Source organism: Candoia aspera, chromosome 2, assembly GCF_035149785.1.
Source record: "Candoia aspera isolate rCanAsp1 chromosome 2, rCanAsp1.hap2, whole genome shotgun sequence".
NCBI classification, from domain to species: domain Eukaryota; kingdom Metazoa; phylum Chordata; class Lepidosauria; order Squamata; family Boidae; genus Candoia; species Candoia aspera.
Genome location: NC_086154.1, coordinates 25453146 through 25468456, shown reverse-complemented (window position 1 = coordinate 25468456; position 15311 = coordinate 25453146). Strand labels below are relative to the sequence as shown.

The window sequence follows — 15311 nt, the reverse complement described above, 5'->3', positions numbered from 1 at the left end:
AAAAAAACTTCCAGAAAGGAAGAAGTGATAAGCCACTTCTATAATACTGTAAAAAAGAAAAGAAAAGAAATGATGAATGCAGTCACCAGGGGTTGAGCTTAACTTGGGGACATCTTTACCTTTTCTTCAGGAATACCATGAGCTGAATGAAATAACTGCTGGCTGGTTCGAACATACTGTTATTAAATGGACAATTTTTATGGTACAGTTAACTTGCACCATGTCTAGTTTAGAAATATATGCTAGCAACCACTTCCATTTGGCTTCTTCTGCCAGTGAGAATGACTTAAGGAAAGAAGCCAGTAAAGCATAAAGTCAGGATCTGAACTGAGACATAAACCAGGAAGCCTTGTGTCTCAGTTCAGATCCTGACTTTATGCTTTATTGGCTTCTTTTCTTAAAAAATCAGCACTTGGTTTTGCAATTCTTGTTTTATGGAAAAGGAAAAAGTCAACAGTCTCACTTTGTACCTAACACTAAAACCAACCCAAAACAGAGGTTTCTGATTTGTGTAGTCATTCCTGCTGGCAGAAAGAGCCAAGTAGGTGTGACTAAACAAGTCTACCTTATTATTATAATCAAACTGGAGCTTTGCATATCTCCTAAAGTTTATTCTGTTATATGGCTTTCCCTGAAGAAGTGGATTAAAAGGTTCTATAAATTAATCATCAATAGGATGCACATTATAATAATCTCCCTCTGTACCCCTATTCCTGTATTGAGCTTACTGTTCTCCAGAAATATGCATTTGCTACGTGATAAAATCTGACTGCTGTAAAACACTTGCTTTGAAAAATGCCTTATTATTAATATATTACGAAGTTGTTCATTGCTATAAATCAAAGTGTTACAATAGGAGTGAATGTGAAGACTGTCTGACAGACATATTGACTTAGTGAGTGGGTCTGGTAGGTAGTGAAAAAGCTTGTCAGAAATTAAATAAAGCCCCTTAGGATAAGTTACTGGTTCTGATGCAGTTGGCTAAATCCCACCTTTGGGCATTTCATTTGGTAAAGAGGCAAGCAGAATAGAAATATTGCTGTGGACAAGTATCTAGAATGTTAATTCAGGCAAATACTGAATATTAAATTCTTAAGGGACACAAAGACATTTTCAATAACTAGTGACTTGTTAATTAAAGCAGGATTCTCAATTTTTCAGAAGATAAGATGTAGAGTATTTTTAGTAAGTTGCATTTATTTCACCCAGTTAGAATAAGCAGTAACATTAACTACCACTATGTAGGCAAATGCAGTAATTTCAGGTTTCTCTTCATTGTAAACTACAATGCTGATAATAGGGTAATTGTTGACGACTCATTTGTTCTGTTTTGAAATTGACCTGATAAATCCAAAGTTGCATGCCTCAATTACATCTTAAACTGCTTTTTAAATATTGCATTTTAGAAAAGCAAATTGCAGTATAGTCCCAGATATGCTCAACAGTAGGTCTCTGGAAAGCTTGGATTCCATTCACAAAAGGTGCTTTGGAGCATGCAGGACCACAAATGCAATATTCGCCAATGACTCCGCCAAAAGGTGGTGTATGCACACTCCCATGCACTCCAAAGCACCCTTTTAGAATCAAATGCAAAACATTTCATAACCCTACATGATGGTGTCTAGCTACTGTGATGTCTTTGTTATTAAAAAGTCCTAAAAATAGTACACATCTTAGTCGGAGAAGGCAAAATTGAGAAATGGCCACTGTGCATCACTAGGTGGTACACTGACTTTCTAAAAACAATGGGCTTTATATGTGGCTTTGGGAAAGTCAAGATGTATTTGATCAAGCAGATTTAGAAATGATTATTCAAATCTCAAAATCCTTCATGAGAAATTGGCCGTGTTTATTTCTGAACTGTTGATCAATTTGTATGGTTCTTGGCATAACCAAAAGTACTTAGTTATGAACGGTGAACGGTTGTAACGTAGTGGAAGAGTAGAGAAACAACTTCAGTCCCTAACGCTTCCAAACAAAGTTGGGAAATAGAGCCACATCCAAGCAGAATAGAGAACATTTGTGTAGATGGACTCAATACAAGGCAGCTTCTAGTGCAAATGCATTCAGTTTTAATACAGCACTATAGTGAGTGTCTGTGTTGTGGAAGAAAAAAGAGGAAATAAGTGAAGGTCCTTCTAAAAATGAAACCTGTTTAAATCATGTCCATGCCTTAAAACTTTTCTCCAAAGCCTGTTAAAATAGGAGAAGAGTCATTAAGAGGGAGATTAACATATGTGAGGTCAGAGCAAGCCAGGTAGTAATTAGAACAGTTTGTCTTTATTTGGGAAGAGAAAAATTCTCGGTACAACCTGACATGCTAATATTGATCTAAGAGTAGGGAGTTTGGTTAGATGACCTGTTAGGTTAAATAAACAATACATAAATATACCTTTCAAAATACTTTTTTACAAATACCGTTTGGTTTTTCTCTGCTGCTCAAACTAAGCACAGGAGCCTGATACAGATCAGTGTGCAGAGACAGATTTTATCCCTACTCCCTTGGCCATGCACCCGCTTCAAAAATAATTGGAGCTCTCACATGACACGGGTAGTTAAAACCAAAAACAAAAGAAACAGAAAAGTCTTATTGATGTCTGGCATACAAAAGATTAAACTTCCCCCTCCATCAGATTGTGGTTTTAATCTATATTGGGGCCTGCATGCCTACCTTCGACCCCGTACTTTCATTCTGATTAAAAATTGAATAGCCACACAAAGAACTCTATTTTCTTAATGCCAATTATTTGTCTTCCCATTTCTTTACATTTTAAAGGATAATCATGCTTTTGTGAGCTATGAGTTGTGTATGATAGGTGCATAGTATTATTTCTATTACCCAGGATATCTCACGGGCAGAGGGAAAGTATATATCTTTATTTTAGTTTTGAGTTATGTACAGAATGAAGGAATAGACTAAGGCTGTGCCATCTCTCACCATAAAATGTGCCCAGTGTAATTTAGTGCCATGATGACACTACTGTACAAACTGGTTAATTACCTAATGTGATCTAGTTATGAAAGATGCAGCAATCATGTTTCACTGACTGAAAATTGGATATAGCCCTTTCCTCTCTACCCTTTCCTTGCTGAGTTTCTATTTTAGAGAGCAGGGGAGGGGGAATAATGCAATTCCCAGTTCTTCAGTTTCTGGAAGAGTAAACTTTTCCCTTTTGAATGATTATTCAAAGCTAAGACAGTAGTTCCCTCCAACTAAACTTCCCTTTTAATATCAGCGTCCTTGTCAGTTGCTTAAGTGAAGACTACAATATACAAGGCAGAATTTCTTACCACAATTTCTGAATAAAGTTATGGACAGTGGAGATCATTTTTAAAAGAAAATGTATTTTGATGTTTTTTTTCTGATCATTTATATTCCAAATTTACTCCACTTGCTTGTAATGAGTTGTGAAGGGTAATAGGGGTGCCAAAAAGGTTTATCTTCAACTGGAGTAAAAAGATATATATTTATTTTTGAGTAGTACTGCAGTAGCTTACAGCACCTCAGGATTTAGTTGTTGTTTTATACAAGGAAGAAAGATCCAATCTTATCCAACAAGCTTCTAGTAATAAGAGAGTGAGATATTGTTGTGTTTAGTTTCAAACTGAATTTCATACACACGCACATACTGAGTTTCATACACATAGTATGAATATAACACATCCAAGCCAATACACATATTATAAGTACTTAAAAAGTAGGTCATCAAATAGCATGAATTTGCAAGACTTACCCCACTGAAGTAATTAGCTCCAAAGTAACTACTCCTGCCTTGTCTTTCGATCTCTTTCTCACTATTTTTGTTACAACTTTCCACAACTGGAAAGCATTAGATACCCCTCCTCTGCAAAACGTTGCCCACCCTTTTGTGGGAGGTGAACGTCTGATGGGCTGTGCTGATTTTCTAAAGCTTTCCAGGCTCCCCCTGTGTTAGTTTGATGTGTGTATGTGTGTATCTGTGTCTAGTCTCTGTAAATCTCTAACATGTGACTGAGGAAACTACCAGGAATGTTTTTCTTTAAAAAAAACAACACTTTTTATTCCCCTTTAAAGAAAGCATATTCTAGATCCACCACGTATTAAAAATTATTCCTTTCTATCTCTTTACCCACCATTGTGGATTTTTGTTGTTTGTTTGTTTGTTTGTCTCTTTGGGTTTGCCTCACCTCCTTTTCAGGTTAATTTTGCTTATCGATTGGAAGAACACACATCAGAAAGTCACCTTGCCTGACACATAGAAATAGTTTACAAGTTATTTATTGAGCAACGAGATATAGACTGAATTAAGCTAGCTATTAGTAAATCCAAATTGACAGAAAAGGCCTGTTGGAAACAAGGTTACAACCTCATTAATGTCTCAACTTGAACCCTCTGCAACTTCGTTATTTACTGTCCCAAGCTGTCATTCATAATCCTTCCAAAACTCTGCCTTGTTTTGATGAACATAGTTCTTTAGAAATGCGGTTGGCGCAGCGTTCCATAATCTGATGCCCATCAGAAGAGCTCACCTTCAGTCCTCAAATCCTCAGCAAACATGGGAGGAGAAGTTTTACAATGCAAGACCTACATATCTGGAAAGCCTGGTGTAAAGTAATTTTTACAGATAATTTGGAAACTCCAAATCATATTTCCCAACATAAGACATATCTCAACACAGATTCTTCCATACATACCTATAGGGAAAGCTTTTAAGTTTGTATATCTGGGCTATGGATTCCAATTATGAAAGCTTATGCTTGCATTCCCCAGCTTTGTGGACAACACAACCCCCAGACATGTTGCATCATGTTCAGCTAGCATGACATATGTGCTATAATAAATATGCTAATCTCTGCCACAAGAGTCTATTGTTCGATGGTATAGTTCATTCTTAACACTTTTCCATAGCCTGTAGATAGTTTTATTGCTCCTTATAAAACCAGCATTGAGTCTGAAAAATGCCTATATGTCATAGTACTTCATTTGTCTGTAATGACATTAGATTTCTGGAATTCCCTATTGCTTAAGACCAAATCACTGCATTAAGAATTTTTAAAGGAGAGTGGCAAGTGAAGTTTGCCAGTAAATCCAACAAACCCCAAATTAACCATTGCCATGACATATGATGTCACACTTTCCTCTTACCTAAATAATGTAATGCTACTTGTGATAGTTACAGGACAATGTGTAGAAATTGGAAGCAACCAAACAGCATCAGATATTGCCAGGCATCTTCTGTTGACACACACGTACATTTGAACAGATTTTGTACAGTAGTTTCATCTGACTGTTTCTAAATGAAGAGCAAGCAGCAGGGAGAAATAACCAGGCCAATTATTCAGATTCAAAAGTAGATATTCACAAAGCATGTGGTTTTCTTTCATGTGCCCAAATAGAGTATTAAAGGAACTGGCACCAAAAACCACACCATTTACAGAACCAAGCTTTGGATTCAATTGCTGTTTTAAAACATAGTCTCTGGTTATGCAAGGCCATGACTTATATAGGCATAGAAGATGACTATTTAAGACAAGAATGGTGGCAAGAATTCTGGCTCTGAAAACAGGGATAATATTAGTGCTCGGACAGGATGACAAAGAACAGTCCTGGAGACAAGTAAATGCTGAATTAATCCTGTGCTAAATCAGGCACAGGGAATGAGCAAAAAAGAGAGAAATATTGCTGATACCCTGGGGCAGTTTAAGAATTCAAGCCAAGGTGACAAAGCTCTAGGTCTGTGCTTAAGATGGGATAGCATAGGAGAATAATGAGTTTCTATTGAGCAGTAAAAACACTTGCTATTAGAAAATAATCATTCTTTGCTTTGTTTATAAGCTGCATAAGGTAAGCTGCATAAGATGATTGCTGTGGATACAATGGTATTCAGAGATACTTCAATTTCTTGATGTGTTAAGAGATAATAACTCTCCAGTACCAGACTATATTTCTCTACCAGACTTCTGACTAACCATTTTCTCATGTGTGTACTATTAGAAGTCTTTCACAGTCATGTAGGTATTACTAAATATTGCGTGTCTCTGAGAATAATACCCACAGAAGCACATATCCAGTAGAAGCACATTTCTGTCCTTAACTTAACAAAGAACACATATAATTGATTACTTTCCCTTCAATAAACCTAATGTTCCTAACAGTTTCTTGTGCTCTGAGCTTAGTTGCTGTTTCCAGAATAAAATTGAAACTTTGAGCCAAGGGATCTAGGAAATGTCCAAAGTAAATAAAAGTTACAAACTACCAATGAAGAGGAAGCCAGCAAAACTGACTGTAAATCAAAGGAAAGACAGCAGGAAGGAGATTTTGTTTCATGGAGGAACATAATAAGAGCCCTGCTGGATCAGGCCAACAGCCCATCTAGCTCAGCATTGTCTGACCTGCAAAACTGACCATCTGCATTCAGGAAGTCCATAAACATTGGCAGGAAGGCAATAGTCATTGTCCTCTGTTTCTCCTTAGCAGCTAGTATTTAAAGTATGCTGCCCATCATTCCAGAGGTAGCAAACAGCCATTAAGGCTAGTAGCCATTCATAGTCCAATCCTGTATAGATTTGTCCAAACTCCCTTTAAATGATCTAAGTAGGTGTCCATCGCCTCTATCAGAAAAGAATCTGGGAGTATCAGGTTTCCAGAAAATTGCCTTAACCTCCACGAAGATCTTAAGTATCCTGTGCAGGTAGGAGGGACATATCTCACATTTCCTGAGGTAATGAGGTACCTGAATTTTGACCAGGTGCTCAAACTCAGGAATTCTGCTGGTAAATAATGCAGCCAGCACCACACTTGATCAAGACTGTGAAACCTGTGAATAGCCACCCCTCACCACCCCCACCTCAGCTGGTGGGCACCTTTTGGTGAACATACCAGGAGAATGGTAATGGGTGGCATCAGGTCATTCATCACTAATAAAAAGCATTCAGCCAAGCCACTGCAGTAACCACTGCCCTTTTAAATTCCCTTCATGTTAGACTCTGCTAAAGGCCTTCTGAAATTAAGGTGACAGCAGCTGCAGAAGGTCACCCAGTGCCTTCCTTTAGCCCTGCAGAGCAAGGCACTGTCCTGTTATTGGGGGAGGATGAGTCCCCTACCAATTAAACAATCTTGTAACAATTGTGAGCAATTTTATTATATTACTGTTGCAGTGATGTAGAATTCACGGGCATGAAAATGCCATGTCAAAACAGTAAATATCGCCGCAAAAACAACTTCCTTGTGTTTTCATTTGAGCGGTACCTTGGTTGGCCCTGCCTCCAGTTCTGGGGATCTGTCACATGCTAGCATCTTTAGTGAAGAATTCCAAGGGCAGACGTGCCAAGGTTCCAGCATTAGAAGTTTGGAAGCCACATAGCATGCCACCGTGGGGAATAAATGAAACATGGGCAAACAGTGGCATTTTTTGTTGTTCTTTGCTTGTGAAAAGGGGAAAGAGACTTCTGCTTAGGCATTATGGTAGGATGAGGTTCTCGGTTCCTGGCCAGCAAGCAAAGACTGGTTGGCTGAGAGGTTTTGGTGCTCAATTATTAGCCAGAAAGAGTTGATTGGATTGCAGCTGGTTGCCAGCTTTAGACTTATAAGTATACAGCCCCGATTATGCTCATAGATCTAGAAACAGTCAAAGCAGCTCAGGTCATTCTCAGGTGTATTTTAAACTATATTCAGAAGGGTTAAAGAGATGGAAAAGCCATTAATGAAAAGAACCCATACCAGAATACTGGAATTTCAGAGCCAGGAATCACAGAGGGCCCTTCATGACTAAGAATTTGCCTTATCATGCCAGGTGCTACATTACGCAAGCCTGTAAACAGCTGTATATCTCTGTTATTGACATGAGCTATGTGCCCAATTTATATCTTCAGAAGAGCCTCCCACACAATGTTAGTTCAATTTCAATAATGTTTCAGCGAGTTATTGTACTTCCTGTCAATATGGAAATAAGATGAAAAGACCAAATAACTGATAATAGACAGCTGTACTATAAAGCAGTGTTTCTCAACCTTGGCAGCTTGAAGATGTGTGGACTTCAACTCCCAGAATTCCCCAGCCAGCATGGGGAATTCTGGGAGTCGAAGTCCACACATCTTCAAGCTGCCAAGGTTGAGAAACACTGCTATAAAGTATATAGATAGTAAACAGCTATAAAGGTCATTATTTGGTAATCTATCGTGAAAGGAACCACTGAAGTTAAAGGAGAAAAATTTCTTGTGCTTTCATTTTGCTTCCAGTTAAGGAAATTCCCACTTGTTATCTAGTTTCAGTAATCCCTAAAGAACACAGTTACAAATTTGATTCTGGTGTTCATTTAATACATATCATACATGGTTAAGAATGGGCTGTACAGCTGCAGTCATTCCATAGTCATTATTACAAGCGATTAAATTATTCCATAATTTAATGATGATTTGAAAGTTCTAGAGAGGCTACGTGGGTTAAAGTAATTTAGCCTATTTAAAATGGTTAAATGTGGCTATGGTGTAAGTAGTGTTTATTGGACCCTCTTGAATAATCTCTTGGTATTTTAGGGAAAGAAACAGATTTGCACAACATTTCAGTTGTCACCTTTCTGAAGCTGTAGATAATGTTTATTTGGTAGCTGTTTGTTTTGCTTTGCATTAATGCATTTTCTTTGTTTTATTGCAGTTTAGATTGTGCTGTGTTTTAATTCTAAATTGCCCTGACGTTTTTTAAAATGAAATAAAAATGCAGCAGAAGTATGTTACCTTTCTTGTAGGGTAAACATGTTTGCGAGCCATGTGCATACCATGTTACACAATCAATATTTATCTTTCTGGTGGCTGCTTCAGGCTGTCTTTTGCTTTTCCTGTCCCCTGATTTTGTTTTCTGCCTAGAACATTCATTCTAAAGTAGAGTTAGATTTGCTATGAACAGCTGGTAAAATGAGCAGTGATTGTAAGTTCAACAATCAGTTATTAGGGTGGATGACTTAATAGAAGAAAGGCACTTTGTGGAGCTCAGTTCCTTTGTCCTATATGGAAACAGCCATGCCGCTTTCTTGGTAGTATGGTTGGGCAGTGTCTACTTCCTGGATGGTTTTTTTTTAACTTCCCTATCTAGCTTCCAGCCCTTGAATTAATTGGTGGGCTGCACAGCCTAACCAGGCATAACCCTGCTCAGTTTCAAGCCCAAGCAGGGTCAGCCAGATGTTGCTTCCTGCTGAGATGTACAACTTAATAGTGATGGAACAGGTATGTTTTAATTTAGAGGAGGCACATGTTTTAATTTAGGATTTACTCTAAGGGTCTCACTTAGGGAAGTTGGTATTGACTCAATCAAGCTACTGTATCAGCTCTAGCACTTATTTAATAATTGAAAATGATGTTTAAAAATGACTAAAAAGAATAAGAGTCATAGAGGCTACCTGTAGCCCACCAGCATCCCTTTTGTGGTTAGAAAAATCCTCTCTGTAGAATAGGCAAGGCCAAACATTTGGCTCTTTTTTGCATTTGGGGAGTTTTAAAAGGCAAAATGGGTGCCATAAGGCTTGCAAATGTTTAGGGCATTCATTTCACCCCTTAAAAGTCCTCCACCCCCCTCCCAGAAGAGATCCTGACCCTGCCTGTATTTGGAATACAGCCTTCAACATGCCATGCAAAGTCTGGAGCAGCCCTCAAGCCAAGACAAACTGTACATCCCTGAACAAATTTCTTGTAGTCCTCTTTTTTGTCATCTAACTACACTGGTGTCACATTCTGTCTACCAATTACTCTCTTTATTCTTTTGTCTTGACAGTGTAGCAAAACCTGTGGCAAGGGGTCTAGATACCGGAAAGTGATCTGTGTGGACCAGAATATGCAAGAAGTTGATAGTTTTCATTGTGATCCAAGCAAGAGGCCATCTGATGTTGAGATCTGCACCTTGCCCCCATGTGAATACATCTGGATTACAGGAGACTGGTCAGAGGTATGTGTCGTAACTCTGGGCAAAGGAAAAACAGCAAGGCTTAGTTTTTGAACTATAATCAACAACAACAGAATGGCAAGGTAAAATGGGCAAACCAGTTAGCTTAGTAATTTTCTTGTAATGCTCATCCATTGGTTCTTCACTGATTGATTTGTAGGGTTGCCAAAAGTGGGGGGAGCTTGTAAAAGGGAAAGTTTCTTCTATCTGAGGAGATACAGAAAATAATAGACTTGGCAGAAAAAGGCTCTGTAACTGTGGAGCATCTATGTGTGCACTGTTCATTCTAATGAAGCTGAAGGATGATGATATTTAATCAAAGGAAAGAAAAGCTCAGGAGTCTTAACACTTGCAGTAAAGTAGGGCTAGGTCTGTCATCAAAAGCTGGCATTTGTGGACAGGTGTCAAAGCTGTTGCTTACGGGAAGGTCCAGCTGCCAGTATCTGGAGCCTTTTGCTACCTCATCAAATGTCCTCTCTGAGAATTCATCTGAAATAGGTGGAGTAGGTTGCCTGACTATGTGGAATAGATAGCAGTAATAAATTGGGCTCTCCTAGTAGGGTCTCGCAGAAGACATTTTATTTGAGAGGTCCCTCAAAATGTGACCCTGGTAATGTATGCAGAGAAAAGAGTGGTTTAGAGAAGATGGAAATCTAACCTTATAAGAATGTGACTAATCTATTTGGTATTTTAATCTGTGTTTTGATGAACTGACATATAGCCTTTTGATACAGTATCATCTGTAAAGTTCCTTTTTCAAGAATAACTTCTAGCCCGATAGAATGAAATAGAATCAGAATCAGGTTTGCAAAGTACAGCAAGATGCTGGCTTACTTGTCCCCCAATCTTGTGCCTTCCACTTGTGTTGGAATGACTACATCCAGAATTCTTGGAGTTGTAGTTTCAGTACCCCTGAAGGATGTTGGGGAAGGCTGAACTTGGGCATCCATTGTCTGTTATTGAGTGAAAGAAGGGGACAGCCAAATTTTGATTATTTACATGATCATAAATGGTAGTTTTATGTTAATCCTGACTTGTCATCTAGCAATACTCCCCTGCTTTCCTGTTTTGATTCAGATTAGCATTTGCACCTGCCTAATTAGGAAGCAGAAGTCTAGATCCTGTCAAAATTTATGTTTGGCTGGAAAACCTAGTTCCCTGATTTAAGTTATATTCCAAAACCTAGCAGCAAAACAATACCTTTGCAGAAAATTTAGTCACATTTCTAGTGTGAGTTTCCATGTCTTCCTTACAAAAAGTGCTCCTGGCTTCCTCAGAAAGCAAGAGGCACAGTTAGGAGAGAACAAGTCAGTCAAAACTGACAAAAAGTGATACTGTATCAGTTCCTTTGAACAAGGTCACAAGAGTAGGTGTCCACAAATTATATCTGGGCTTTGCAGCAAGTAGGTAGTAAAAGGAATACAGAGTGCCCTCCCGTTTCCATGAAGCAATGACTAATCATACAAAGTCAAACAGGAGGGTTTATAGAACAGTTGGCCCTCTTTTCATAAACATAAAAGAAAAAGATACTGTGACGATTTTTCTTCAGTATCCCCCACCCCAACTTGGCAGAGCCACTGGAAACAGGCACTCGACAGGATTAAAAGGCAGGTTTGAAATAACCCATCGTCTTCAGGCTCCAGATTCTCCTTTCATTTCATATTCATCCTATGTTCTTTTGTTTTCTAGTACTTAACCTTCCTAGCCATCCAAAATTTTCAACTCCACCATGACCATCACTGTTAGAGTTTGACAGACAGGATGAATACAAAGGAAAATATTCATCCTGTATTCTCAACTATGCCTTGTGGGTTGCCTCATTTACTGGGAAGAATGTGACCCCAAAGAAAAATTACAGAAAAGTGCCAGGGATGTCCATGCTCCCAACTTGATTTCCAAGTTCCATGTTTCTGAGTTGATACCTTGATAAACCAGTCCCTACCCAAAGATGAGCCCATATAGGAAGTTTACCTTCCCCAGAAGATAAGCAAGTCAATGAACCCGCCAGCTGAGGAACCAAGCACCAGGACCAACAAAGGAATATATTAATGGAATTTAGGCCAAAACATCTGGAAAGCTGGGAATAGTGGCAATGCACATTTGACTCATGAAACTTCATAGACCACTGGGTAGCTCATTTTCTACTTGCTCAAATGTTTACTTTGACTGATTTTTTTAAAGTATATTTTTGTTTTGCTTTGTATTTTTCAGTGCTCTGTGACATGTGGTAAAGGCTACAAGCAAAGGCTGGTTTCCTGCAGTGAAATTTATACAGGGAAAGATCATTATGAGTATGGTTATCAGAGCACAGTTCACTGTCCAGGCACACCACCACCAAATGTGCAGTCATGCTATCTAGGCGAGTGCCCTGTTTTGGCATCGTGGAGAGTTGGAAATTGGGGAAGTGTATGTTTCTAAACTTTTGTTTTGTTGTTATTCATGATTTATTTTACTACATAACCCAACTGACCTTAAAGAAAGAAGATGCCCTCTTTCCTCTCTTTCATGGATTGCTCTGTGTTACTTCATAAATTAACCCTCAGTATTCTCTTTATCTCTTGTCTGTTCCATGGCTGTACAAACTTATGGCCAAGAGCCACATGCAGCTCGCCAAAGACTCCTCCAACTTAGTTATTTATTTACGTTATGTGTATGACTGCCCTTCTCAACATGGTGACTCTGGCTGGCCAAAAATGCATAAAAACATAGCAAAACATGGCATAAAAGCTTTTTAAAAGGGTTATTTAAATATCTGTAACAAAAAAACATAATAATTAAACATGCATAAACAGTACAATGTGACCAGGGCTTCTAGTAGACTATCTGAAAAGAAACTAAAGTAACTTTACATACCAAGATCAGAAGACATCCTTTATGTTTACAGGAAAACCCAGATCTTTGAGACCCTACAAAAGGCTTACAGGGTTGGAGATATCGAACAGGCTGTGGGGAGCACTATTCCATAGGGCAGGTGCCACAATAGAGAAGGCATGTCTCCTGGGTCTTGCTAGATGACATTGTTTCACAGAAGGAACCCACAGCATGCCTAACCTGCCAGATTATGTGGGATGAGCAGAAATACTTGCATGCAGGCAGTCCTGTAAATAACCTGGCCCTGCGATGTGTAGGGCTTTATAGGCAATAACGGCCCTTTGAATTACACCCCAAAGCCTACTCTGAGCCAGCACAGTTTGCAAAGCAGTGTTGTTACGTGGGTGAATTGTGTTATGCCCCAAACTACATGCACTGTTGCACTGTGGACCAGTTGCAGCTACTGAATGTCCTTCAGGGGCTGCCCCATGTACAGCACATTGCATCAGTCCAACTGGGAGATGAATGAGGCATGAGTGGCCATGAGCAAAGCCTCCCAAATCAAGAATGGGCACAAGTTGTGCACAGGATAGATTTGTACAAAGGCCCTCATGGCCATGGCTGCCACCTTCTCCTCAGTCAAGAGCTGTGAGCCCAAGAGGACTTCCAAATTGTGCACCATCTCTGTCTGCCACCCTAACCAGAGTCAACGGGGGACTTTGAGGGCCCTAAAGTCCACAGCCATTTGATCTTGCTAGGGTTAAAGCAAAGCCCACCCAGCCTCCAGACACAGAAAGAACCTTGATGGTGGCCCAGGGCAGAAATGCACAAATGAGCATCACCAGCATAGAAATGATGCTTCACCCTCTACCAATGGATGACCTCACCCACCTGTTCCATGTAGAGTTGCTACTGAACTGGACATTTAACATGCTGAAGAGAACACATTAAATACAAATAGATTAATTGTGTTGTATTTAATGAATTTAATTTTAGTTTCTGTTTTGGTCCCATTCACCTCATTTTCCTGACCCCAGTTATGTTTTGGAAAATGGCCTCTGCCAAGTACACCTTTTCACCCTGCAAATGTTGCCTACCCTGATGTAATTCCCCCTACTGTCAATGAATGGCCAGAAGTTACAGTTTTTATGTGTATAGCAAAGGGGTATTTAAATAATTAGATCTCAGCTTACATTAATGTTGGTGGCTTAGAGAACTGCACATTTGGTTCATGAAAAAAAAACAACAGCCAGCCAGTTAATATGAGTAGGAAGTAGAGACAAAGGATAGAAAATATGTTCCAGATCCAGATCTGGCTCCAGACAGATTCTTTTTTCCTTACCTACATTTTGTCTCACAGCCAATCATTGTTTTTCTCCATGCATAAGGAAAAGCAATACAAACTCTAAGAGGTTGAGTAAATGAATAAAGAAAGCTAGGCAGGCCAACACTAAATAAGTAAATAAGTAAGTGTTGACCAAAGCATGCTCAAACCAAGGTGATCATATTGTGTGGTCCTGTGTTGCTAGGAGATAGGGAATTTTTGCTACTGAAAAACCCAGATTCCACTTACAAGGTCACATACAGATCTTTCTTTCCTTTTAACACCATCCCTGCACAATTGAGAAGTCTCTGGCATTTGTTTGGAGTTCAGAAGGCTCTCCTCTTGCTGTGGCCAATTGTTTGTATTGCTTGGATACAGAAATAAAATCCAATCTATTTGAACTTTAGAAAAGAGCTTTTCTGACAGCTCCTCAAATGACTTTCATATTTGTTAGATGGATTTTCACTTGGCTTCATACATTTTATGGTACAAAGCTTGTTGTTGTTGTATATTTTTGCTGAACGAGATATTAGTCCTTCATAGTAAACAACTGGAATAGTCAGTTGTAGTGAGGTGTTGCTTGTATTTCTTTTCAGTAATTATTATTGGCCTAAGTAGAAAAGTAGGGTTTAGAACAAGGAAGTTTCATTAGAGCAAATTAGGTTGCAGAAGTTCAGAAGATTCATAATTTCTTCTGTTTTGAAGCTGGAAACAGAAAAGCCGCAGTGTAGATCTTAAAGAGGTTTAGCATGGTTTTTAAAACACTAACCTTTTCTCTCCGGAATACCTGGGAAAGAATAGAAAAATTCTATCCTTGCCATGTGCAATCCAACCCATTTTGTATCTTTGTCTCACTCACTGTTGGGACCCACGTACCCCTTCCACAGTTACCCAAAGATGACTTAGATGTGCCCTATGAAAGCCCCCTATGGAGCTCTTAAGTAAAAGACAATATAGTCTTTAATTTGAGCTAAAACTGGGAAGTGTTACCTTGTGCCTCCATTTAAGCTGGTTTGCTCAGTAGTTGTATCTGTATTCCATCTGCATTTGTTTGTTGTTCTGAAAATTATTTCTCTCAATGACTGCAAACAGCTAGTGCATTCTGCAGTTTGTCCTGCCACTTCTCCTTAATTGTTCCATCTTTGATATGCACCTTACCGAGGAGTTTTATTGCAGGAAGATCAATGATATTTTGAACAATCAATTGGTTTTCCTTCAGCATGTCCTTCTTTCAGATGGTATATTGCTATACCCAGTCATAAATAG

General features: G+C 38.9%; 1 protein-coding gene across 1 annotated transcript in view; it reads left to right on the top strand.

Annotated features, from left to right (window-relative positions):
• ADAMTS9 (ADAM metallopeptidase with thrombospondin type 1 motif 9) overlaps positions 1-15311 on the top strand; it is a 154709-nt gene that overhangs the window by 126948 nt on the left and 12450 nt on the right. Inside the window, exons 31-32 of the mRNA XM_063291534.1 lie at positions 9743-9913; positions 12122-12316. Of these exons, the coding sequence (XP_063147604.1) occupies positions 9743-9913; positions 12122-12316 (366 nt within the window). The remainder of the gene's footprint in view (positions 1-9742; positions 9914-12121; positions 12317-15311) is intronic.